General features: G+C 59.0%; 10 protein-coding genes across 10 annotated transcripts; 3 read left to right on the forward strand and 7 right to left on the reverse strand.

Annotated features, from left to right (window-relative positions):
* Positions 1-288: 288 nt before the first annotated feature.
* Positions 289-2,737, reverse strand: ACA1_155450 (pigment precursor permease subfamily protein; the record flags this gene model as incomplete). Its single annotated transcript, XM_004340579.1, has 5 exons — positions 289-569; positions 668-976; positions 1,077-1,478; positions 1,555-2,182; positions 2,324-2,737. The coding sequence occupies 5 exons, from the start codon at positions 2,735-2,737 to the stop codon at positions 289-291; spliced, it is 2,034 nt and encodes a 677-aa protein (XP_004340627.1).
* Positions 2,738-3,831: 1,094 nt separating this feature from the next.
* Positions 3,832-4,965, reverse strand: ACA1_155460 (uncharacterized protein; the record flags this gene model as incomplete). Its single annotated transcript, XM_004340580.1, has 4 exons — positions 3,832-4,014; positions 4,094-4,352; positions 4,429-4,565; positions 4,663-4,965. 4 exons carry the CDS (start codon positions 4,963-4,965, stop codon positions 3,832-3,834), a joined length of 882 nt encoding a protein of 293 aa, XP_004340628.1.
* A 96-nt stretch (positions 4,966-5,061) lies between these two features.
* On the reverse strand, positions 5,062-7,109 carry ACA1_155470 (ATPase, AAA domain containing protein; the record flags this gene model as incomplete). Its single annotated transcript, XM_004340581.1, has 7 exons — positions 5,062-5,208; positions 5,312-5,758; positions 5,890-6,110; positions 6,183-6,373; positions 6,457-6,626; positions 6,710-6,904; positions 6,987-7,109. 7 exons carry the CDS (start codon positions 7,107-7,109, stop codon positions 5,062-5,064), a joined length of 1,494 nt encoding a protein of 497 aa, XP_004340629.1.
* A 1,128-nt stretch (positions 7,110-8,237) lies between these two features.
* On the reverse strand, positions 8,238-8,973 carry ACA1_155480 (ubiquitin conjugating enzyme, putative; the record flags this gene model as incomplete). The annotated part of the gene is made up of 4 exons (XM_004340582.1): positions 8,238-8,429; positions 8,493-8,555; positions 8,647-8,724; positions 8,833-8,973. Coding segments are annotated over 4 exons (474 nt in total), but the record flags the coding sequence as incomplete, so codon positions are not given.
* A 1,033-nt stretch (positions 8,974-10,006) lies between these two features.
* Positions 10,007-15,942, forward strand: ACA1_155490 (Alphamannosidase 2C1, putative; the record flags this gene model as incomplete). Its single annotated transcript, XM_004340583.1, is given in 28 exon segments — positions 10,007-10,144; positions 10,364-10,411; positions 10,534-10,749; positions 10,893-10,961; positions 11,148-11,234; positions 11,321-11,450; positions 11,546-11,591; positions 11,701-11,749; positions 11,789-11,854; positions 11,891-11,974; positions 12,166-12,250; positions 12,288-12,397; positions 12,499-12,559; positions 12,626-12,717; positions 12,820-13,020; positions 13,221-13,320; positions 13,437-13,513; positions 13,614-13,738; positions 13,828-13,919; positions 14,004-14,075; positions 14,147-14,196; positions 14,212-14,310; positions 14,404-14,486; positions 14,643-14,814; positions 14,933-15,070; positions 15,153-15,251; positions 15,390-15,467; positions 15,550-15,942. 28 exon segments carry the CDS (start codon positions 10,007-10,009, stop codon positions 15,940-15,942), a joined length of 3,060 nt encoding a protein of 1,019 aa, XP_004340631.1.
* Positions 15,943-16,030: 88 nt separating this feature from the next.
* ACA1_155500 (Cofactor of BRCA1 (COBRA1)) lies at positions 16,031-19,080 on the reverse strand (the record flags this gene model as incomplete). The annotated part of the gene is made up of 10 exons (XM_004340584.1): positions 16,031-16,489; positions 16,605-16,679; positions 17,013-17,309; positions 17,424-17,521; positions 17,625-17,850; positions 17,987-18,091; positions 18,136-18,301; positions 18,424-18,688; positions 18,788-18,898; positions 19,071-19,080. The coding sequence occupies 10 exons, from the start codon at positions 19,078-19,080 to the stop codon at positions 16,031-16,033; spliced, it is 1,812 nt and encodes a 603-aa protein (XP_004340632.1).
* A 427-nt stretch (positions 19,081-19,507) lies between these two features.
* ACA1_155510 (uncharacterized protein) lies at positions 19,508-20,717 on the reverse strand (the record flags this gene model as incomplete). Its single annotated transcript, XM_004340585.1, has 2 exons — positions 19,508-20,623; positions 20,712-20,717. 2 exons carry the CDS (start codon positions 20,715-20,717, stop codon positions 19,508-19,510), a joined length of 1,122 nt encoding a protein of 373 aa, XP_004340633.1.
* Positions 20,718-20,987: 270 nt separating this feature from the next.
* ACA1_155520 (acetyltransferase, GNAT superfamily protein) lies at positions 20,988-21,899 on the forward strand (the record flags this gene model as incomplete). Its single annotated transcript, XM_004340586.1, has 4 exons — positions 20,988-21,089; positions 21,184-21,409; positions 21,608-21,730; positions 21,805-21,899. The coding sequence occupies 4 exons, from the start codon at positions 20,988-20,990 to the stop codon at positions 21,897-21,899; spliced, it is 546 nt and encodes a 181-aa protein (XP_004340634.1).
* Positions 21,900-22,247: 348 nt separating this feature from the next.
* On the forward strand, positions 22,248-23,338 carry ACA1_155530 (Cathepsin L precursor (Cysteine proteinase 1), putative; the record flags this gene model as incomplete). Its single annotated transcript, XM_004340587.1, has 2 exons — positions 22,248-22,653; positions 22,722-23,338. The coding sequence occupies 2 exons, from the start codon at positions 22,248-22,250 to the stop codon at positions 23,336-23,338; spliced, it is 1,023 nt and encodes a 340-aa protein (XP_004340635.1).
* Positions 23,339-23,397: 59 nt separating this feature from the next.
* ACA1_155540 (uncharacterized protein) lies at positions 23,398-23,997 on the reverse strand (the record flags this gene model as incomplete). The annotated part of the gene is made up of 1 exon (XM_004340588.1): positions 23,398-23,997. One exon carries the CDS (start codon positions 23,995-23,997, stop codon positions 23,398-23,400), a length of 600 nt encoding a protein of 199 aa, XP_004340636.1.
* Between the last annotated feature and the right edge of the window lie 480 nt (positions 23,998-24,477).

The raw sequence follows: 24,477 nt of genomic DNA on the forward strand, positions 1-24,477 counted from the left end.
TCCCAACCGTCTCCGCATACCTTAAAAAGCTGGGAAGCTGTAAAAGGGCATGCGGACTTGCGTTTCTTTTTGTACTTCAGTTAATTCAATCGATCAATTGATTTCGCTCAAGAGTCGATCATGGATGTGCCAATTGGGGGGGGGGCAGAACAGCCTGAGGCATTGCTTGATCGCCAGGCACGGTTGTGGATTTGGATTGATCAACAAATAATAAAAAGATGGCGGGAAGAAAAGGGCGAGGAAATGTTGTGGCGATAAAATAAATATATTGGCGTGGCCCGCAACATATTACATGCGCGGCTTGTTGAGGAAGCGCAGAGCGAGGTAGGCGCCGACTCGGGTGAGCACGATCATGCCCACCAGGAAGATCACGTCGCCCCACACGTTGGTCTCGACGCCGAACTTGTCCAGGATGTCGTCGCCCGTGATCGGGTTGGCGTCGTACGAGGACGGGTTCGAGGGCGTGAAGTGGAGGCCCTTGGAGAGCTGGAACTCGTTGAGCATCGTCAGCTCGTAGCTGTACTTCACGATCGAGATCCATCGCGCCCACGCGATCCACACGGCAGGTTCTCTCTGTTGATGAAGAAGCCACCTGCAAACCTAGAGAAGAGAAGTCGTCAGCTTCTGTGGCGCCTTGTGTCGTGTCGTGTTGAGTGTGGCTGCGTACCGAGAAGAATGGAGGCGAGGACAACGATGACGGACAGGGTGAGGGCCTTCTTGACGTCGACGATGGCGGCGCCGATGAAGGTGCCGATGCCGGTGCCCATGAGGACAAACAGCCAGAGGATGACGATGTAGAAGATGAAGGTGTAGCCGTCGTTCGAGAGATCGACCATCCAGTAGGTGATCACGGCGAAGATGAACGGCAGCACGAGCTCGAGTGGCGTCTCAGCGATCGTCTTGCCCATGAAGTAGGCCGACAGCCGGTACGTGCCCGTCGCTCGCTCTTTGTTCAACACCGCGCGCTCGGGAGGGACTGCACAGCACCGCAACGTCAGCACTTGCTAAACCGCACATGCTCAACCGCACACGCACACACCGCACACGCACACAAAGAAGCGAGAAAAGCTACGTACAGGCGTAGAGTGATTGCATCCACGGGTGCATGATCCAGAACATGGTGGAGAAGAAGAGGAAACCGTTGCGGTCGCCGATGGCCGACTCCTTCTTGTCCATCTGGAACCAGAGGAGGCCCGAGAGAATCGAGATGAGCGCGATCTGGATGATGTGCGACCACGAGAGGATGTCGTGTCGCCGCTGCTTGAAGGACCGGGTGGCCATGACCCACGTCTGGGTGAAGATGCTGGTCGGGTACTTGGGACCCTTCTTCATGTCGCGCACGCCCTCGCGCTGGTCGTCGTCGATCTTGAGCGGCTTCATCGCCTCGCTCTCCTTCTCGTTGGCCGCGTAGGTGTCGATCAGCAGCTGTCGCACGGTGCGGCCGTCGTTGATCTTCTCATTCGACGTCACCACTTCGACTGTTGTGTGCGTGTGCGTGTGTGCGGTGAGTGCGTGTGTTGCATTTCAAGTGAACACGAGTGGCCGGAGACGTACGCATGAAGTCGGCGGGGTTGTAGGCCGACGGAGAGTGGAGGCCGAGGTTGGCAAAGTAGGGCAGCACGCCGGCGGCGCTGCCTGAGTAGACCACGAAGCCGCCCTCGGCCAGGAGCAGCACGTTGTCGAACATCATGAACATGGCCGACGAGGGCTGGTGGATGGTGGTCACCACCGTGTGGCCGCTCTTGGCCAGGTGCTTGAGGGACACGATCAGGCCGAGCGAGGTGGCGGCGTCGAGGCCCGACGTGGGCTCGTCGAGGAAGATGAGTGACGGGTTGTTGACCAGCTCGTTGGCGATGTTGGTCCGCTTGCGCTCGCCGCCCGACACGCCGCGCACCCAGGCGCCGCCAACGATGGTGTTCGAGCACCGCTGGATGCCCAGCTCGGTGAGAATGTCTTCGACGCGCTCGCGCTTCTCGGCCATCGACAGCTTCTTGGAGAGCTTGAGGTAGGCCGTGTAGGTGACGGTGTCGCGCACGGTGAGGTTGGGGAAGAAGATGTCGTCCTGCAGCACGTAGGCCATGCGCCGCTTGAACCGCCGGCCCTCGACCTGCTCGCCGTTCACCAGGATGTCGCCGGTCACGTTTTGCTTCACGCGACGCGCCAACACGTTCAACAGCGTCGTCTGTGCCGCGCCACAACCAATCATCGTTTAGTCAAAGACGCAAAGAACGAAAGCGATTGGCGGAAAGAAGCGAAGAAGAGAGAAGAGAGAAAGGAAACGAAAAGCGAAGGGGTCCGCGGGGCGTGGCGTGACGCAAGGTACCTTGCCGGAGCCCGTGGGACCCATGATGGCGACGACACTGCCGGGCGTGACCTTGCCGGAGACGTTGTTGAGGATTGGCACCTCCTTCTTGGTCTTGAGGTAGTTGGTGATCGTGGCTGGGATGGGCAGCTTGAAGAGCAGCTTCACGAAGAGATTCTGCGGCGGCAGCGGGATGACCACCTTGTAGTTGAGATTGCGCCACTCGAGCCCGATCGGGTACTTGGGCGGGGTCTTGGAGAACGGGCACGGCTGGTTGACCTTGGCGTACTTGGACACGATGCCCAGCTCCTCGTCGCCCATGACCTCCTCGTCGCGCAGGTCGTCGATGACCTTGCTGTCGCTGTGGTGCTGGACCTCGTCGAGCTCCACGTCTTCGACGTCGGAAGATGAAGCGGAGGAAGATGAGGAATTCATCTTTTGTGTGTGTTGTGTGGTGGAAGGAGAAAAGAGGAAGAGGAAGAGGTGGAGTGTGGTATGGCTCGGGACGTCGGTTGTGATGGAGTGAGGAAGAACCGACGCTCTCTTGAGTATGCGAAGGCAAGTGAGAACTTGGGACTGTCTTGTCCGTCTTCCAGTTTTATCCCTCGGGCCTCGGCGATTCCTTGTTGCGCCGAATGGTGGAGAGTTGCAACAAATGCGATTCGTCGGCTAGTTTGAAATCCACCAACGGCGATGATTTAAACTCGCCGACTTTATTTCTCCGCTTTTACGCGTTTGATTTCTTTTACTCGATTGTGCATTTTCCGTTACGGGAAGCCACCACTCACCAAAACACCCGATCAATACGAACGTCCTCCTGTTGGTCGGGATTTATTTAAATTTCCTCGGGAATATTTTATAAACCCGACGCACCGAGGGGAAAATTCGGGTTGTAAGTTTTGACCCCAAGAGCAACTTACAGTCGCCGAACGAGGCCTAAAAAAAGTCATAATAGGTCAACGTTGCGCACACCTCTGTCGCACGTTGTGTGCATGTCGACAAACGAAATTCACCAACCTGTCTGTATGTGTAGGCAGACACTTTGGGAAGCGGCCCGCCGGAAAAAAAGAGCTCACTTACGGTGGCGAGTTTCGGCCCTTGGAGAGTTCTGAGACTGTAGTGCCGTCGACTGGGAGAGGGTGTTTCATTATTTGTTGAATTTTTTTGTGGTGATGAAAGGGGTGAGATGTAGGCCAAGGCGGCGACCCACTCCTCCCACTGGGGGGAAGGTGAGTGAATAGCCCGGCTCCACTCTCGCGACCACTTAGCCCAGCGCGCCGTGGCAGGCGGTACCCCAGCGACGAAGACCGCCCCCTCACTGAAGAGGTCGAGACACGCTGCAACTCTATAAGTCGCTTGGCTTTGTGTGAAATGACTATGGTTCTACATGGCGTGCTCCTGCCCTTTACATACTCTGTCCTGCTCCTGCTGCATTGTGGGATTGATGGAGGAAAAAGATACGAAGGAGTTATTACACATGTGTAATAGAGACAAAAGTTATTCATTGCTGTGACCACGCACCAGTGGGCTCAGTCTTGCGATTGCAGACTCGTCGGCGCCTCCAGGTCGGAGTGCTCCACCGAGGAAAGGGCGGCTCGCGACTCGAGGAGTCCGAGCTCCTCGTCGCCGCCGGCGAGTGCGGGAATTTCGAGGCGCTGCTGCAGCACCATCTTATAGCCTCGCCCGCCGAAGCTCTGCAGTGCGCGGAGGTCCTGACCGTCAGTGCACCACCGCACATACGCACACGCGCACACACTCGCACACGCGGGCTACGATGACAGCGGAGAGTACCACGGCCGGGTGGAGCGGCTCGAGGCACGACTGAAGGTCGGGGTCGTCGTGCGCCGGGGCAATCTGGCGCCCGTTCAGGAAGAAGGCCAGCCGTCCGCGCTGCAGGTCGACGTAGATCCCCACCCGGTCGCCCTGCCTGTAGGCCCACGCCGACTCCCCCGTGACGAGTTCGGGTCCCGGCACCAGGCGGCCGGGCTGGTTGAAGTAGAGCAGCCCTCGGCTCACCCAGCCCCAGCTTCGCCACTTGGCGCCCACGCCACTGCCACAACGCGATCAGGTTGAGCTCAAAAACGTAACGCGCTCGTTCCTTAGATAGAGGTCACGAGCGGTAGTACCCGATGGGGATGGAGGAGGCTTCGACGGACCGCTCTGCGATGCCGAAGCAGAGCGAGCGGCCGCGTCCCTGCTCCACCAGCACCTCCACGTAGTTCGGCCGCGTCCGCCGCAACGGCTCTCGCGTGATCCTGTTCAGCTGCACGTAGAGCAAACATTTATTACATGATGATTATTTATTTATTTATTTATTTATAATTTATAATAGTTGTTGAGGGGTAAGAGAGGGCACGCACGTAGCCACTGCGTTGGCTGTAGTCGTCGCTGCTGGCGGCGACGAGGTGGTGTGGCGGCTCATCGTTGTACTGTAGCGTGGGCGCGCTGGGCCGCCAGCGGAAGGAGGGCGGGGTGCGCGGCAGGAAGCGCTCGAACATGTACACCACCACCTCCAGCGGCAACCGACCCCACAGCTGCTCGCCCCCCTCATCATCTTCCACATCAACGCGGTCTGGTCCGCCAGCAGTGGCAATGCCGTGCTTGCGGGCCAGCAGAATAAGCGAGGCCACCGCCAAGAAGTCCTCCTGCGTGCGCCACTTCATCTACATGAACTGATGTACTGCCGTACTGCACTTGAACTTGACGGAAATGTTGCGGTTTTGCTTTTTGAAGAAGGCCTAAAACGAGAGGGCAACAGCTCATGGTGGGCAGACATCGGCTTCGACGATGAGGGCCTCCTCGCCGGTGGTCTTGAAGCTGCCGTACTGCTCGTTCCACTCCTGCAGCGACGCCAGGTCCTTCTGCGACACGCTCGGCCGCACATGGTCGAACGCCGACACGAAATCCTGCGCACATGACAAGCACGCACACGCACACACGCACACGCGTGTAGCGCACGTTGGCACAACGTGGTGTGGTGTGGTGTGGTGTGTGATGGTTAAAACGCACGTCGTAGCCGATGGGACGGATCTGGTCCTCGGACAGGTTCATGAGCAGCTCGGGCTCGAGGTTGCGGATGGGTCCCATGGCGGCCTCGGCGCACAGGGCCTTGATGTCCGAACCCGAGTAGCCCTGCGCACGCGCCACCACCGTGTCGACGTGGTCGTCGCTGAGGTTGGTCTGCAGCGAGTGCAGGTAGTGCAGGATCATCGACCGGCGGGCCAGGGTGTCGGGCAGCGGGATGTAGAGTCGCTTGACAAGCCGACGTCGCGCGGCCTCGTCGATCTCGGCCGGCCGGTTGGTGGCGCCCACGACGAGGAGCTTGTCCTCGCCTGAGCAGGCGGCGCCATCGAGCTGGATGAGGAACTCGGTCTTGAGCCGCCGCGTGGCCTCCTGGTCGTTCTCGCTTCGCTGTGTGAGAATGGAGTCGATCTCGTCGATGAAGATCACGGCCGGCTGCAGACATCGAGCCACCGCAAACAGTGCCCTCACTGTTTTCTCGCCCTGTACCACGTGTCGTGTCGTGGTCAATAGGTATCGACACGAGTCAAACCAGAATCGCACTCCGTGTGTGAAGGGCCGATTACCTCTCCAATCCACTTGCTGGTGAGGGAACTTGCCGAGATGGCGAAGAACCGTGCACCGGACTGACTGGCGATGGCCTTGCCGATCATCGTTTTGCCGGTACCGGGCGGCCCGAAGAGAAGGATGCCCTTGGGCGGCGTTCGAATGCCGCGGAAGAAGTCGGGACGCAGGAGCGGCAGCACCACTGCTTCCTTGACGCACTTCTTTGCAAAAGCCAGTCCAGCTACACAACACAACACAACATGAGCATAGGAAGAATGAAAACGGTTGAGGCCAGGTGGTGCGTGTCTGGTACCGATATCGTCCCACCCGACGGCAGGGCTGTGATCGAGAATTTCGCTGCAGATGCGCTCGACCATGATGGGGTCGATGAACTTGAGCTTCTCGTTCGCCAGCAGCTCTTCCAGCAGAGGATTGTTCTCGGTGTTGGGCTTCCGCTCGTCACCGTCGTCATCGTCGCCCCGCCTCTGCTTCTTAGCTGGCCCGCTGCAGACAGAGAGCGGGAGTGTCTTCGTCAATAACGTTCGAAGCACACAGGCGACGATAATTAGAGGTGGTGGTGATGGTACCGTCCGTCGTCTTTGTCGTCTTTGCCCTTGAACGGTGGGTTGAACCCTCGCTTGCCGCGCAGGCCCGAAGGACGCGCGTTGGGCTGTGCGTTGCTGCCTCCGTTGGCCGACGACGAGTTGCTGCTGCTGCCGCCCCTCGAGCTGAGCCCCTTTTGCTTGTCGTCTTTGTCCTGCAAGCGACGCCCATAGAGAGTGAGCAAGCGGGCGCACGAACCGGCGAATGTTTTTGCGTAAACGGTGCGCAGTACGGTACCAGCTTCTCGCGGGCGCTCATGAAGGCTTCCTTCTTACTGGCCTTACTGTCGTCCTGACCGTCCTCCTCCATGTCGATAAGGTTGTCGTCGTCGGGCGAGTCATCCTGCCGATTGTTGTACCGGTTACGTCCGTAGTTGATTTGTCGTCTTCGACCACCGCCTGCAGGTGGAGCGCCGGCCTGTGGTTTCCCCGTCTACACTCACCACCATCAAGAACACAACTTCTGTGTGAGGCGGCCGTAGAAGCTTCATGCGAAACTGGAGAATGAGACGTACGGAGCGATCGCCATTGTTGCGGGCCAACGACGGCGCACTGCCACCGCTGTTGCTACTACCTCCGGCGTGGGAGTAAGAAGACGAGGACGAGGACGGATACGAGGTTGAGGAAGGTGCTGGCATCTTGCCTCGGAGCGATGACGCAGCCGGCGCAGCAGTATACGAAGAAGAGGAGGAGGAAGGTGCTGGCGCGGTGGAGGTAGAGGTAGATGTTGAAGTAGATGTTGAAGGAGAAGGGGCGGCGAGGGCAGCGTGTAGCCACGGTGTGCGGACGGAGGCAAGCAGGGTATCGACAGAGAGGGTGCCCGACGGTGGGCAGTGGAAAAGGGGGCGACCCGCTCCCGGCAGCGTGCCTTCCCTTCGCTCGATATCAAATGCAGTGCAGGAGAGCAATTTGGTTCTACGTTCCTCCTGATCTCGTCCTCCGGCATCCTTCGTCGCCTGCAGCTTGCTGCACACCTCTCGCTTTAGCCTACGCACCGCCCCTGGTATTGCAGGAGCGCCGGGGCTTGTTTCTCGTCTTGAGGAGGAGGAGGAGGAGGAGGAGGTCGTCGACGCAGCTGCGGTTGCGTTCCATTTGTGATTTCTATTTTCCTCCAATTCGAGCAGGCCGAGGAGGCGATGGCACGTCTTCATAGCCTCGGGCCAATTCTGCTCTACATTCGATTCGCCCAGGTGGCCTTCCGCCTGGCGCACCAAGCGTTGGTACGTGTGAAGCGCCTGCCGATCCTGCACATTCATTCCGCCTGCCTAGCGTCCTCGTCGCGGATCTTGCGGCTGTGATTTACAAACCGTTTTCTCTTCGCGCCATAATTCTGGCATAATTCATTTATTCCTAGAATTATTTGGTGGGCTCTGTGGCGACAGGTGTGGCAGTGTAATGTCCTGCTTTGCAGTGTGGCAGCAGTGCCATACAAGAACATCTCCACAGAAAGTTGGGGTAACAGCTTATAGATTCTGTTACCTTGGCACCCTCCAGGTGCAGGAAGAAATTCCAGAATTGGAAGACTTTTGCCCCATGGCATCTTCACTGTTCTTCTCTGCTTCTCTCTTTCTTCACCAAGTGTACTTGCATGGAGGCAGGCAACAAAATAAAAAACAACAAACTTTGGTGCAGGCCAAACCCAACACAAGTGTCTCTCCCCCTGTGTGTACTGGAGGTAAGCTGTACTTGTCTATTTACTATGTGAACAACAAGAGGAGGCCAGATCTTCTTGCTCTTCAGTCAACTTGCTGTTTTGATGGATCTACTTACTTAGCATACTTCTTGGTCCACTCCTTGGCGGTCTTGTTGAACGCCGTCCTGTTCTCCTTGAACTGCTGGGCAATCTCAGGCTCAAGAGGGTTGTCTGCATGTTTGGGGGTAGCCGCGGTGAGCTCAATGTTAAATGTACAAAATGGCGAAAGTGGGGAAGATTTACCAGGGTTGGGCTCCACAAGAACCTGCCTGATGGTCATCAGCACCTCTGGGATCTTGAGCTGTGGGCTCCAGCCGTCGTTGAGCACCTCGTTACACAGCTGGCCATCGCTCTTGACGTTGGGATGGTAGATCTTCGTCAAAAACTTGACCTGCGAGTAAATGAGGAGCGCATTGGCAGAGAGAGAATTAGTCGCGTTGCCGACCAGAATTGCATGCCCTGCGGCAAGACGACGCTGGTACCTTTGGTGCCTTGAAGGGGTACTCGGGAGGCATCTCGAGCTCCAACGAAAAGCTGCCCTTCTCGTAGGGCGTCTTCTCCTGCGGTTGCGAAAAGATAAATGGGTAAGTTCATCGAGTAGCCTCACACGCAAACTCTCGCAAGAGCGAACAGGAAAAAGCTGCGTGAATGCAGGTGGGATGGCGTACAGGCCCTCGATGATAGCCTTCCATTTGTACAAATTGTCTCCAACCGGGCCAGCAGACGCCCAGGGAAGGGGTCCCTTCTCCATCTCCTTCAATTCCTTCGCCAATCTCTTCGCCGAGGCTCCAGCCATTGTGCGCTTGCTGCTCTATTTACGATGTACGGACGAGTGAGGCGTGGCAGCAGATGCGAGGTTGTAGTGCGCTGAAAGTAACAATAATCTGGGCCACCCAATTTTTTCAGCTTGGTGACTTTTTGCTGAATTATTTTCTTAGGTGAGATCCGAAATATTTGCGAAATGATTGCGAAAAGAAAAGCAATCAGCCCACTGCGGCCGAAAGCCCGGCGAGGCAAGAGGAGTGTGCAAGCAAAAGCGCGTTTGCAGCAATAGGAGGTACGCGTGTAGGGCTGGAAGAGCGTTTGTACATTTGGCCTTCTCTAAGGTCTTCTCCGTCCGCCACATAAACACAAACACCCGAAGTTCCCTCTCACACTGGCGTAACCGGGAGCGAGTTCCCGACTACACGCTTGCCCCTGAGTCGCGCACCCAGGCGCGCTCGTCCGATAAGCCTCCTCTTCTGGCCTCGCTCCGCTCGAAAAGCAGCCGTGGCCTTGCGGTTGCTGCACGTTCCCAACCGTCGACCTTCGTTCCATGTTGTCAGCAATCCCCTGTCGTTCTTGCCGGCCTTTCGAACGTGAACGAAGAAGGTCGGAGCTCCTCCTGCTCGGTTCTTGCCCACCTCTCCTGCCGAGCCGCTTCGGTTGATGTTGACCCCTCGCCCCGCACCGTCGTTTCTTCTCCGTGTGGCCCCCTTCGTCCAGCTCATCTTGTTGCCCATGTTGCTTGTGTTCTTGGTTGTTGTTGTTTGGTGGAGGTTGTTGTTCGTTGTGTTCTGCGCTCTTGGGTTTTGTGGTCTTTCCCACCGTCACCTCCAGATGGCATGACCGCGCGTCTTCAACAAGACACCTCCTCTCAATCTCTTGACACTTTCAGTTGGCATTGACCACAAACCTAACTGAACCAAACTGTTCGCCGACCGTCCTCCTTTGGCAAGGGACACGCGTCCGTCTCAAAAATAGAAATAAAAGTGATTTTAAATTTAATAGAATAGAATAGAATAAAATAGAATAGAACAAAATGATACCTTTATTTATATTGAGCTGCAAGGTGAGAGCAAGATGCAAACGAGCAGGGAAGGCGGTGGTGGGCTGGTGATGCAAAAGCACACCGACATCAGCCTCACGCGCATCCAGAACTTCAAGACGCGTTTCCTCCAGCCTCGGCTCTACCCCAAGGGGGCGAGCTGCCAACCGACCGTACTCGTCGTGCACGAGCCTGAGGGCACCTCCCGCCCCTCGTACGCCCAGGTCGCTGCCCTCCCTGTCGACGCCTTCCACGATGCCCACCTCGGCGGTACTCCCCTTTTTCATCTTCATCTTCATCTTCTGTTTTTTCTTCAGTATTGCCGCTACTCGAGTTTGTGCTGACCTCGTTGATATAATCAAGACTCCTTCGGTCCCATCTGGGCGACCAAGTGGTTCCGCGTAGTGTTCACCATCCCAGCCGAGTGGAAGGACCACGAGGTACGCCGGCAGCTCGAAACGAACCTTCGCTCTGGCTTTTGTGTTTTCTCTGGTTAATGAGCACTGACCTCTTCTTGTTCTTGTTCTTCTTCTTGTTCTTCTTGCGTCTTCTTCGCGGGCAGGTTCACTTCCTGTGGGACTCCAGCTCCGAGGCGCTGCTCTACATCGACGGCGAGCCGCTGCAGGCGTTCAATGCCGCCGACGGCGCCGACAAGAAAGCCGAGTTCGTGCTCAGGAAGAAGGGCCAAGTCAAGGTTTTCTTCCACCTCAGCTCCCTCTTCTTCTTCCTCCTCCTCCTCTCCTTCTCACACAGCATACTTGACTACAAGCTGATGCTGGTGCTGAGGCTGCCGCTTTGTATTGAACTGCACCGCATACACAGGACGGAGGCGAGGAGGTGACGCTGTACCTGGAGATGGCGTGTAACGAAATGTTTGGCGTGGGGTCCGGCTGGACCTGCGGCCCCGACCCGCCGGATGAGGGCAAGACCTTCGCGCTCAAGACCTGCAAGCTCGCCCCCTTCGACGTCCGCGCGTGGGACCTCCTCTGGGTATGCACACGCACACGCACACGCACGCACGCACACGCACACGCACACGCACACGCACACGCACACGCACACGCACACGCACACGCACACGCACACGCACACGCACACGCACACGTGTTGACTGATGCGTGCAAGTCGTATTAGTGGGTAGCCTGATCTACACATCAATCCCCTGCTTATGTGTAGGACCTCGACATCATATCGGACATGGCCAAGCACGTGGGCGTGGACACAGTTCGCGGCGCGCAGGCCCTCTACGTTGCCAACTTGATGGTAAAACCACAACTCTGATCTCGTTTGGCGTACCAGTTTCGAAGCTCACAATGTTCGTCGTTCTCCGCTCCCTTGTGCCTTATCAGGTGAACATCGCCACGGAAGACCCCGAGACCTGGGCGGTCGCGCGGGAGGCCGGTCGGGAGTTCCTCGCCCAGGCCAACGGCGATTCGGCGTTCGACCTGTACGCCGTCGGACACTGCCACATCGACACTGGTACGTTTCATGGCACCACCGAACCCTAGCCAAAGTAGTTGATTCTGGGAGTGGGCGCTCACTCTGCTTTGCCTGTTGTAACTCTCTCCCACCAGCGTGGCTCTGGCCCTACGCGGAAACGCGCCGGAAGACGGCGAGAAGGTGAGCTCCCCACCCACCCACCCACCCACGCTGTGATGCTGGTGAAGTGTGTTGAACATGTTGGGGCTGACCACCGCTGTTCGTTGATCGTCACGTGGGCCATCATCAGCTGGGTCACCCAGATGCAATTCATGGAGGACTACCCGGAGTACAAGTTCGTGGCCTCGCAGGCCCAGCAGTACGAGTGGCTCAAGCAGGTACACCACTACTGGGCCGGCCATCGCATCTCAGCTGCGGCCATCATCAACCCAACTCAACTCAATGTACGCGTGGTCTCGCTTTGTCGCCTTGCTGCACAGGACTACCCGTCCGTGTACGAGCGCCTGAAGGCCAAGGTGGCCTCGGGCCAGTTCCTCCCCGTGGGCGGCACCTGGGTGGAAATGGTAAAATCTCGCTCCCCTTCGCCTCTTCCTTATCTTATCGAAGCAAAAAAGAACGAATAACTGACATTCCTTGTGATTCCTGCCGTGGCGGCGTCCAGGATTGTAACATACCGAGCGGAGTACGTCGTGACCTTTGCTCCCGCTGCGGCCGCAGCGACTGTGCGCTAACGCGTTGGTGTTCGTACGAATAGGAATCGCTGGTCCGTCAGTTCCTCTTCGGTCAGCAGTACTTCAAGCGCGAATTCGGCGCCTACTGCACCGAGTTCTGGCTGCCCGGTACGCGATATCCCTCTTCTCTTCTGTCATCGCCCAGGACTCACTCCTGCGGCAATCGCACGCGCACACAAAGACACGTTTGGCTACGCCTCGCAGCTGCCTCAGATCATGAGCCTCGCCGGCATCAACTCGTTCCTCACTCAAAAGGTCAGTCGTCGCACTCACCACCGCCCCTCAGCACTCCACGCCCCTCCCTTTTTCTTGTTGTTCTCACCTCATTTTCGACATCCACCACACACACCACGCAGTTGAGCTGGAACCAGATGAACAAGTTTCCCAACTCCTCCTTCCTGTGGGAAGGCGTCGACGGTACGCGGCACCGCTGCCCTCTACACAGGACTGTGGCCCGCGTCTGACTCCTCGGGGGAATCTCAGGCACGCGCGTGATCACCCACTTCCCGGCCGCTGATACCTACTGCGCCCACGCCAAGGTGGAGGACGTCCTGAAGAGCGCCACCAACTTCAAGGTTTGGTGACCACTCGTCGTTTGGGGGTGGAGCCGCCGCATTCCGTGCATTCCACACTTTGCGTGTGTGTGCGGGAGGGCTTACTTGGTGGCGGTGGTACAGGACAAGGGCAGGACCAATGCGGGCATGCTGGTCTTCGGCCACGGCGACGGCGGCGGCGGACCCGACCGCGGCATGCTGGAGCGCCTCCGCCGTCTGAAGAACGTGGACGGTATGCCGCGCGTGCAGATCAAGCCTCCGGTCGATTTCTTCACGCGCATCGCTGCCGACGCGCACCGCATGGTCGTCTGGGTCGGCGAGCTGGTACACGCTTCGCTGTGTGTGTGTGTGTGTGTGCGTGTGTCGCGTGTGTTGTATCTGACATAGCAACTGTGACACCAGTATTTTGAGTTGCACGGGGAACCTACACGACCCAGGTACGCTGCGATGGACCACCCTCGCATCACACTTCATCTGGCGGTGTACTGGACAGTTGGTGATGAGGGTGAACCGTGTCGTCGCAGGCCAAGAACAAGCTGCACAACCGCAAGACCGAGTTCCTGCTGCACGACATCGAGTTCTTGTCCGCCGTCGCGCAAGCCGTCCAAACGGCGGAGGGCCACGGTACCATACATACGCTCCTCCTCCTCCTCCTCCTCGCTCGATTTGGCCCTGTGGGCTCCCCCCCCCACCATAGCTTCCTCTCACCCGGTCTTCCCCTTCTCTTCGGTCCCACGAAGCGTACGCCTACCCTGCGGAGAAGCTCGCGGAGCTGTGGAAGCTCGTGCTGCTCAACCAGTTCCACGACGTCATCCCCGTAAGTTCCCCCTTTCTCTCGCTCTCACTCGCCACACGCACTCACGCACACGCACTCACCGCACACGGCACTCACCGCACACGCGCGATCTTATGGACAGGGATCGAGCATCAAGGCCGTGTATGAAGACTCGGACCAGCACTACGCTCACGTCTATGCCGAGGGCGCGAAGCTGTTGGCTGCCGGACTGGCCCACCTCTTCGGTCCCCCTCTCTCGGCCCACGGGTACTCGTTCCCGCCCCTTGCGCTGCTCACACACACACACATACACACATCTAAACTGTGCGTGTGCGGTGATGTGTGTGTGCGTGCAGAGCTGCGGGTGAGGGGGCGTTGGTGACGGTAAACACCACGAGCTACTGTCGCAAGGAGGTGGTCGAGGTCGACGCCAGCCTGCTGCCGACTGGTACGCCTAACTGTGTGCTTGTTCTCTCTCCGCTGCCCTGTGTGCTCTGGCTGACCTGACACGCACGCACGCACGCACGCACAGCCGCGCAGGTGGTGGGCGCTAAGGCGCTCGTCGCAGTGACGCTGCCGCCCTACGGCTTCGCCGCGTCCAGCTGTACGCTCTTCCGCACCTTCGTCCACGAGCGAGTGCTAACGCGGCTGCTGCGTAACTGGGACCACCACCAGTCGCCGACCTGGGCGCAAAGGCGAGCGGCGAAGGCGAAGGCGAGCTCTCGGTGTGCGTGGGGCAGCGGGACGGCCTCACGGTGCTCGAGAACTCGTTCGTGCGCGCCGTGTTCGAGCTCTCGGGCGCGCTGGTCTCCTTCTACTACAAGCCGCTCGAGCGCGAGGTCCCCAACACCCAAAAACCACCACTTTTTGCTGCTTCCATTCCCTCAATTTCATCGCATGAACCGTGTTTGGTGGTGGTGGCGTCTACGCAGGTCGTGCCCGAGGGCCGTGTGGGCAACAAGCTGGTCCTGTTCGACGACAACCCGCAGTACTGGGACGCCTGGGACGTCGACGTGTACGCCTCACCTCTTCCCTCGTCGCCCACTGCTCGTCCGGAGGCTCCCGCCCGCCTGACTCTGTGTGTGTCGTGTGTGTGTGTGTGTGTCATGTGTGTCGTGTGTGTCGCGTGTCGTATGTGTGTGTGTGTGTGTGTGTGTGTGGTGCTAATTAGGTACCACCTGGAGAAGCGCTTCGAGGTGGGGCCGGCGGAGTCGATCACCGTCGTGGAGAAGGGTCCGCTCAGGGCGGCCGTCGAGGTCACCTTCAAGCTGAGCGCCACCAGCACCGTCAGGCAGCGCATCGTGCTCACCGCCTTCTCCTCGCGCCTCGACTTCCAGACCCACGTACGCCCCCTTCATCTCGATTGCATCTATTCATCGGTGTGTGCGGTGTGTGCGGTGTGTGCGGTGTGTGCGGTGTGTTGGCTGACACTCGCGCCGGGTTGGGGGGAATGACGCGCAGGTGGACTGGCACGAGAAGCACAAGTTCCTCAAGGTGGAGTTCCCGGTCGACGTGCGCAGCTCGCAGGCCACCTACGACACGGCCTTTGCCCACATCCAGCGGCCCACCCACTTCAACACCACCCAGGAGCTCGCCAAGGTACACGACACGACACGCACGACACAACACGACACACGACACGCACCACGACACGCGACACTCATCTCGCAAACCCGCGCAGTTTGAGGTGTGCGGCCACAAGTGGGCGGACCTGTCGGAGTCGGGCTTCGGCGTGGCGGTCCTCAACGACTGCAAGTACGGCTACGCGACCCACGCCAACGTCATCCGCCTCTCCCTCCTCCGCTCCCCCACCTCCCCCGGTACGTCCCCCATCGCGACTCGTTCGGCGCCCAATTCGCCGGCGCGTCCGGCTCACCGCATGCTCTGTACAGACCCGACGGCGGACATCGGCGAGCAGGCGTTCACCTACGCGCTCCTGCCCCACGCCGACTCGTTCCAGACGGGCGGCGTCATCGAGGAGGCCTTCAAGCTCAACGTACCTCCACCACCATCTTCATCTTCAATTTCCACACCACTCTTCTGACCAGTACTGACCACCATCACCACCACTCGCACAGGCGCCGCTGCTCACGCACGTCAGCGCGGGAGTGACGGCCGTGGCGCCGTCGCTGGCCGCCAGCGCGTCGTCTACGCAGCAGCAGCGGCAGGGCTGTCTGTTCTCGGTAAGCCACCCGTCGGTGGTGCTGGAGACGGTCAAGAAGGCCGAGGAGGCGGGCGCTGCTGGGTCGTCGCTGGTGCTGCGCGCGGTGGAGTCGTGGGGCGGCCGCAGGAAGGTCCGCATCCACTCCCACCTGCTGCGCCCGGCGCGCGTCACCCGCGTCAACCTGCTCGAGGAGCCCGAGGCGGCGGCGGCGGCCGACGCCGAACCGCTCGAGTGCAAGGAGGAGGGCGTGATCGAGCTCGTCTTCAAGCCCTTCCAGATCATCACCCTCAAGCTCGACCTCCACTAGCCACCCAACCCCTTACATCATGTACCATCATGTAACCACGTTATTACATGATGTGTTGTGCATGTTGGCAACAACATAGCCAGTGGTTTCACGCCACGGTGTCGTCGGGTGCCGCCGAGGTCTCTACGTCCATCTTGCCTCGGTGGTGGCCGCTCTCCTGCTCGCCTTCTTCCTCCTCCTCCCGGGTTTGAGTCGGGCCTTCGGGTGATGGGGCGGCGGCGGCCGGTGGTGGCATGGCCTCCTTCGTCTCCTCCTCCACTGAGGTGGTCGCGTCCTGCGCCTCGGCCAACATGTCTCGCTCCTCCGCAGCCGCCTCGCCGCCACTCGCCTCCTCCCGTGCGTCCCTCATCTCGGGCTCGGCCTCAGGCTCGTGCTCCTCTCGCTGCTGCTGCTGCTGGTGGTGGTGGTAATCGTCGTGGGGCGGGTAGTGATGGTCTTCGTCGATGTAGCCGCCGTCTGTCGGGTGGGCCTCCAGCTTGATGCCCAGGTACTCGAACAGGAACGGCGCGTTTTGCTCGTGCACCCGATCCGCGACCCTGTCCAGCAGCTGCGGAGATCGCACACACACGCACGCACGCGCCCCCCAGGTCAGCGCTGCGTGTGTGCGTCTCGTGTTGTGTGTTGTGTGTGTGTTGTGTTGTGTGTGTCGAGTGTTGCCGTACCACTTCGTAGACGGGTCGGACCTTGTCCCGGTCGCGCACGTCGGAGGTGGCTTGCTGGAGATAGTTGATGATTTCCTGCGGTGGTGGTTTTGTGGTCGCATCGCACGACACACATCTGAGCGTAAGTGTCGCGTGTGTCGTGTGTCGTGTGTGTCGTGTGTGTCGCGTGTAGTGCCGGGAGCACGCGCACCTGTGCCGAGAAGCGAGTATGGCGCGCGAGGAGGTATCGGAGGAACTGCTTGTGGGTGGTGGGCGACGCGTGGATGTGGTGCACCAAAAACTCGTCGACCACCAGCGTGTGCATCGCCTTATCCTACGTTGGCCCCAAACAAGCGGTGAGTGTCGTGTCGTGCCGTGTCGTGGTGCGTGTCGTGTCGTGGTGCGTGTCGTGTCGTGTCGTGTCAGTACGTTGGTGGCGAGGAGCTGTGTGACGAGCGATTGCACGAAGCAGGGCTCGTCGGCGAGTATGGCCCGGTCGATCTTGTCCAGCACCTGCTTCACCGAATCCGCGTCCTTGGCCTGCACGCGCGTCAGGACGTAGTAGAGCGCGACCTTGCGTGCGAGGGCGTTGGACTTAAAGATGGCCTCGAAGTCGGGGTCGAGCTCGGAGGCGGGCTCGTCCTCCTCGGCCACCATGTCCTCCAGCATCTTGCGCGCCATGATCGGAAAGAACGTGTGCAGCACCTCCGTGTCCGCCTCGGGAATCTGCGTTGCATGTGAGTCATCGCGCGTCGTGTCGTGTCGTGTCGTGTCGTGTGTCGTGTCGTGTGTCGTGTGTCGTGTCGTGTCGTTGGTCGTGTGTCAACAGAGTAGAGGTACCTCAAAGTTCTGGTGTTCGATGATGTCGCGTGCGAGAAGACCCAGCGAGAGGAGTTGGGCTATGTACTTGAGGTTGGCGTTCTCCGATGGCAGTTTCTCTGTCGGTTCCGCACAATTTAAACACGACACACGACACACGACACACGACACACGACACACGACACACGACACACGACACACGACACACACACGTTCCCGTACCTTGGTCCACGATCTCGTTGAGGAGGTTGAAGATGTTGGTGAGGAGCGTGTTGGTACAGTTGGGGTCGTTGATGATCATCGCCAGATCGCCCAGCACGGGGTCGCCCGCGGGGATGGCGTCGAAGTAGGTCTGCATCTCCTTGATGCGCCGCTCCTCGACGATGTGGTCGCGCACGCACGCGTCCATGCACCACGCGAACTTGTGGCACGGGTCGATATCGTAGATCTGTCGTCGTATTGTGTGCGCCGCCAGTTAACTGAGTCCTTGCAAGTGTGTCGTGTGTGTGTGTGTGTGTGTGTCGTGTGTGCGTGTGTGTGTCGTGTGTGTGTGTGTGTGTGTCGTGTGTGCGTGTGTGTCGTACATCTGTGACGCCTCGATCGTGGAGGGCCATCAGCAGTTCGGAGCGCAGGCTACAGAAGTGGAGGTCCCGATTGGTTACGAACAGCGTGCGGAAGAAATGGAGCATCTGAATTGTGTCGACACGGCACACACGGCACACACGGCACACACCGCGACGACGAGGTTCAACACATACGAGTCAGGGGGGATTCGTGACAATGCCAAGTGCTCAGCGGCAGTGCTCCCCGCCTCGGGCTGCTGCTTTACTTTGTTGTAGAGCCCGACCGACTTGCCGACGATCTGCACGAGCTGCTGCAGGATGTAGTTGTGCTCCCGCCTGCGGCCACACAAACCAAAACGGTGTCGTGTCGTGTCGTGTTGTGTCGTTGGTCGTTGTGTCGTGTCGTGTCGTGTCAGCTGACAAACACGACAAGCGAGTGCGGTGGTAGTGGTGGGCACCTTCGTCGGGGTGCGACCAGGTCCTCGGTGGAGATGAGCATTTCGTTGATGGGCGCATCGAGCTCGGTGTTGATGTACTGGTTGAGCAGCGGGAAGACCCGCCCCTTGAACAGCTCCTCGTCGATCTGCCAGATCTGTCGCTGGACCTGGATGGGGCAGATGGCGTAGATCTCGGGCTTGGCCCCGATCCTGCGCAGGTACGTGGCCGGGATGTTGGGGTGCCGCTTCAGGATGGCCAGGGGAATGTCCCGCAGCTCCTCGAGGCCTGGCCACCGCCCACCATCACATGTGAGCAAGACGTGTGTGCGTGTGCGTGTGCGTGTGCGTGTGCGGTCGTGTGTGTGTGTGTGTGTGTTGTCTCTACCGATGTAGGGGAAGGTGGTCTCGAGCAACCGCTCCAAGCCGTCGATGGGCAGGGAGTCTATGCGATCGGTGAGCTTGGCACGCAGCTGGGACAAGACGCTCACATACACCTCTGCGCGCGACACCTAGACCATACGTTTACGTTTGTGTGTTAGCACGTTGTGTGGTGCGTTGCGGAGTTGGAAAGGTGTGTGGCAAGAGATGGAAACCTTGTGCAGATCGAGAAGATCCAACACGGGCAACTCTGACCGCTTCCTAAGGGAGCATAAGGAAGGGTTAGGCACTGCCCTTCATATTTGTTAATCCCAAAATAAAATAATAAAATAAAGAGGCGAGTAGAGCATAATCGTAAAAATCAAAAAAATCAAAATGATCAAGAGATGAGCGAGTACTCTTCGTGCGGCAACTGGAGGCCGTAGCTGTGTTGAATCTCTTCGAATACTTTTTTGGGCGGCTTGGTGCTGAGTTCGTTTCGAATGTGATCGCTCCCTACCTCGCCCACCAAAAACTTACGGCCACCAGCAGGTGATGGTGGAGAGACGCTCCTGGTGCTCGCTCCCGTTGACAGTCCCTCTTCTCTGCCTCCGATCGGCGCGCCATTGGCCCGCGATACACCTTCCATCTCCATCTCTGGCGAAGCCAATTTGTTAAAATAAATGCCCAGATTGAATTTTATTTTATTTTTCAACCAGGCGAAATGAGCAAGCGGGGCTGTCTGCTATTAGCAATCTCTGTTCCTGATGATGGCCCACGTGGCCATGTTGCGTACGAGGAACGAGGCTAGCATGAACTGGTTGGGGCTCACCTCTCGGACGGTGCCCTCTGTTGCGAGGAACTTGCACATCCAGAGGTCCTCCTCCGTCACAGCGGCGACCACGGGGAGGTGGTCGGGAGGAGTTGGGTCCTGCAGCAGGAAGTTGTTGGTCAGGTAGTGGCGGGCTTTTATGTGCTCTGGCTTGTCGCTCAGTTGGTGATCTGCCAGGCCGGCCGTGGCCCAGCTCGCGCACAGCCTGGGCAAGAGCTGCTCGGCGGCGTAGCTCACCCAGCTGTCGTAGGCCACCTTTCTGGTCCCCGTGGCCAGGTGCTCTGCGATCATCTTGCCGCAGAAGCAGACATGGCCCGGGTGCCCACTGGTGAGGTCATAGATAGCGTCGGCTATCCCAGGGGCCAGTTCGACGTTGGACTCGCGTGAGTACTGGTTGAACAGCTCGCGAACGTGGTTGCGCTCGAACATCGGCAAGGCGAACGCATCGCACGCGTTGAAGGGAGACGAGGGGTGGTCCTGGAGGTTTAGTATGCTGTAGGGTCCTACTCCGAAGAAGGCGTGCAGGCCGTGGCTGGCCTCGGACTCGCGCATGGCGCGCAGTGTGCCAAGGAACTGGTCCCTGACCAGATCGGCCGCATTGTTCAAGAGATCGAACTGGTCGACGATCAGGACCACCTTACGTGAAGCCCACGGCTCCCGGGAGAAGAAGGCGATGAAGGTCTGGGCGTCGTGGATCTGGTCCACGTCATCATCAGCCGTGTTGCCCAGGTGGCGTTGGATGAACCTGCCCATCGCCGTCCAGAACTCAGCTACGAGCTCAAACGGGATGCCTTCCTGAAGAGAGATCATGGCACACTCATAGCCTTCGTTCGCCAGCTGGTCGCGCAGTTGAAGTAGGCGAGTGGTCGTGCCGCCACGGGGAGTTCCGTGCGCCAGGACGTAGCTGCGGCTCGCCACTCCGCCCCGGTTGGTGGTGAGCAAGCTAGCCAAGGAGGCGTTGCCCGCAGTGGTGTTAATGAAGAAGACGTGGTCTCGCTCTTGAGGGTAAATGGCGTTGGTGGTCCAGCGCTTCTGAATGAGCAACATGCAAAAAAATTGGGGTTACTATTAAAGTGAGTGACAGATGGCCAACCTAAGACTTCAGAAACACTGTTCATACCTGCATCTCAAGTGTTGCGACCAGAAAACAACAAAAACAAAGACTGCAGACCAACAAACCAGACAGAGTTTGAGTTTGAGTTTGACCGCCCTTACCAAAACAGTACTGTTCGGGTGTCGACATGTAACCTTCTGCCCGAGCGAGCCGGCCTACTGTTCGTGACCACCGCGCCGATGGCAGCCCCACACCATCGACAAAATCTTCCAGGAGGGGACGGAGTTTGATAGATAAAAAATGACCTCCTACTAGACCTGTTATTGTGCCGGCCAAGGAAGAATGGACAAGACGTCAGTGCGCGTGGGGCTCATCGCGGATCAGCAGCAGTTCGTGCCAACGGTCGCCGACTGGTGGTGGCACGAGTGGGGCGATTCCTACGTCGTACTACTCACCCCCCCCCCATTTTATTTTATAATACTAAAACCAAATAAATATGATTACTTATTGATTTATTTGTGTTTTATGGGGCCGCCAGGACCTCGGGGTGCACAACAGGGACGAAGCCGAGGCATACCTTCGCAAGAACTTCCTGCATGCCGACCGCATTCCGCTGTGCGTGGTGGCCTGGACCACGGACGACGCCAAGGGCCAAGCCCGCGTGTGCGGCACGGTGTCGCTCGACGTGCAGGACCTCGCCATTCGGCCACACCTCGGGCCGTGGCTGGTCAACACCTTCGTCCACCCCGACTTCCGGGGCCGCAGTACGTGCGACTCTTGACACTCACACGCGCGTGTTGTGTGCGGTTGTGTGCCGTGTGCCGTGTGCCGTGTGCCGTGTGCCGTGTGCCGTGTGCCGTGTGCCGTGTGCCGTGTGCCGTGTGCCGTGTGCCGTGTGCCGTGTGCCGTGTGCCGTGCAATTCGTTGATGACTGACCGTCAGCGGTGCGTTGGCCACCACAGGCATCATGACGCTCATGCTCAACGACATCACCCAGAGGGCGAAGGATTTTGGCACCAAGGAGCTCTACCTGTGGACGCCCGACCCCAAGGTGGTGTCCATGTACAAGCGCCAGGGCTGGAAGGGTACGCTTTAGGGTGCAGAGGTCATCACCATCAATTGATTGATTGATTGACCTACATTGGGGGGGGGGGCGCAGAGGTGGAAGTGGTGGAGTACCAGAAGGAGCAGATCACCATCATGAAGCTCGAGCTCGCCTCTTGGCCGCCGCGCAAAGACGCCGCCAAACTCTGATGATGGTGCCACCCACCACACGAGGTCGTCGAGAATTACAAACAGCGTTTTTCCGAGTGCAGGACTGTAAGTGTGTGTGCGAACACGGTTGTTGAAGATGAGGAAATCAGTGGCGCCCATATTAATTGGGTTGCAGTTGGTTGGCAACCACCCAATCGGTTCGGCATTGACCGTTCTGCCTACCTTCCCTCTTCTCTCTTTCTTTGATAACGGCGATTGTGACCACCACACTCAGCTGTATCGGCGGTACGGAAGGACTCCGCCCCACCCTATAAATGAACCACCTTGCACTCACACCCTCTTCGTCGTACCCAACTTACACTTACACTTCACCCTCACCAACACATCATGCGCGTCATCGCCATCCTTGCCTTGTTCGCCGTCGTCTTCGTTGTTTCAGCCCTGGCCAGCGGCCACTCCACCTCCGCCGAGGAGCAGATCTTCGCCCAGTGGATGCGGGCGCACGCCAAGTCCTACGCCACGCAGGAGTTCAGCCACCGGTGGGCCGTGTGGCGCGACAACCACCGCTTCATCGAGGCCCACAACCGCCAGCCGAACAAGACCTTCACCCTGGCCATGAACCAGTTTGGAGATCTCACCGACCACGAGTTCTGCCAGCTCCACCTCGGCCAGTACATCTCCAGCAACATTGAGAAGAAGACAAAGATCGACGCGACCGAACCCGACACCGTCGGCCTCCCCGCCAACTTCGACTGGAGCTGGAAGGGCGCCGTGGCCACCGTCAAGGACCAAGGTTAGCCGCCTCTCACTCTTCAACTGCAATTTCACCCTAATGTTGATGAGCATTGATTGTGAATGCAGGCAGTTGCGGCGCGGGCTGGGCGTTCGCGGCGGCTGCGGCGACGGAGAGCGCCAACTACTTGAAGGGCGGCAGACGTCTCGTCCCGCTCTCGGAGCAGAACCTGATCGACTGCTCGTCAGGCCGGCCCTACGGCAACAGCGGGTGTAGCGGGGGCAGCGCCGACACGGCCTTCGAGTACATCATCAACAACCGGGGCGTAGACACCGAGGCCTCCTACCCCTACCAGGCCGCCCTGGGCGTTTGCCGCTACAACGCCACCAACGCCGGCGGCTCGGTCGTCAACTACACCCAGATCTCATCGGGCGACGACAGCGCGCTGCTGCAGGCCGTGGCCGCCCAGCCCGTCGCCGTGGGCTTCGACGCGTCGGACCCGGCCTTCAGATGGTACTCCGGCGGCGTCTACGGCGGCGGCGCCTGCTCGACCACCCACCTCAACCACGCCATGGCGGTGGTCGGCTGGGGCGTGGAGGTGGCCAGCACCTACCACCTGACCTACTGGACCGTCAAGAACTCGTGGGGCGCCGGCTGGGGCGAGCGCGGGTTCGTCCGGGTCGCGCGAGGCAGCGACTCCAACACGTGCGGCATCGCCACCGCCGCTTCGTACCCCAGCGCGTGATGATGTTGTGTCAGTTGAATGAAGGCAAGCTCTCTTTTCTCTCATTTTTAAGAGTTCTTTCACATCTTCGACGAAGCTCCGACGAAGCAGTAGGAGAACAGGGGCGACTTGGAGATCATGACGGTCTCCTGGTGGAACGTGGTGGTGTAGCTGTGGGCGATGGCCCGCAGCTTGCGGTCGTTCTCCCGCGTGTCGGGCATGAGGAGCAGCATCATCTTGCTGCGCTCCTTGGTGATGGCCCGCCGCGCCGGGCTGTACCACTGGCCCAGCGGGACGTCCATCACCGAGAACCCCTGCGGGAAGCGGGGCGTCACCTCCCGGTCCAGAAAGGCCTCGAACTCCCGGTCGGCGATCTGGGTCGCCACCCCGGCCAGCCCGCCGCCGCCGCACTTGACATCGAGCCCGAAGAAGACCTCCACCCGCACCTCGTACTCGTAGCACTCGCTGGCCAGCGCCAGGCCGTCATCGGGGTGGTCGGCCTCCGTGTAGTCGGCCAGGACGAAGCTGGGTCCGAAGAGGGAGTCGAAGTGGGTCCAGTCCTTGACCTCCCCGCCCGCCAGGACCAGCACCTCACCGGCCACCCCTGTGCCCTTCAACACGGCGGTTGCGATCACCACCATCACCACCAGCCACGCCGCTGGTCCACTTCTGGTCTCCATTCTGCTGTCGTGCTCAGCCAAAAGAGAGGCAGCCTGACGTTAATCAATGTGTGACGTCACATGCTGACGTCATACAAGGGAAAAAGGCCCAATAATTGGGTACCAGAGAAAGCACGCGAAAATGTCGACCGGTTTGGTGAGCGAACGTCCCATTGGCCAAGGCACGATCTCGGCGCGCCAAACCAGAACAAAGGCCACGCCCGAAAGACGCAACCATTAGCCTCCACCGCCCCACCCAACATGAAGCAGGCCACGGTTGCCGTTGTCCTCTTCTTCTTTGCCCTTTCGGCCCTGGCCTCCCGCCGTACTTCTTCGCTTTCGTTCTTTTTCTTTCGTCTTTTTTACATCCTCTGCACAATACTCGCTTCACGAACGTGAACTAACTTGCATCATCTTGTCATTCCGTCACTCTCTCATCCTCCTCCTTTGCGCTTCAGACCATCTTGCGCCACTCGCTGTGGCCGAGGATGCGTCGCAGCG

This window comes from Acanthamoeba castellanii, assembly GCF_000313135.1.
Source record: "Acanthamoeba castellanii str. Neff unplaced genomic scaffold scf7180000084722, whole genome shotgun sequence".
Lineage (NCBI taxonomy): Eukaryota > Discosea > Longamoebia > Acanthamoebidae > Acanthamoeba > Acanthamoeba castellanii.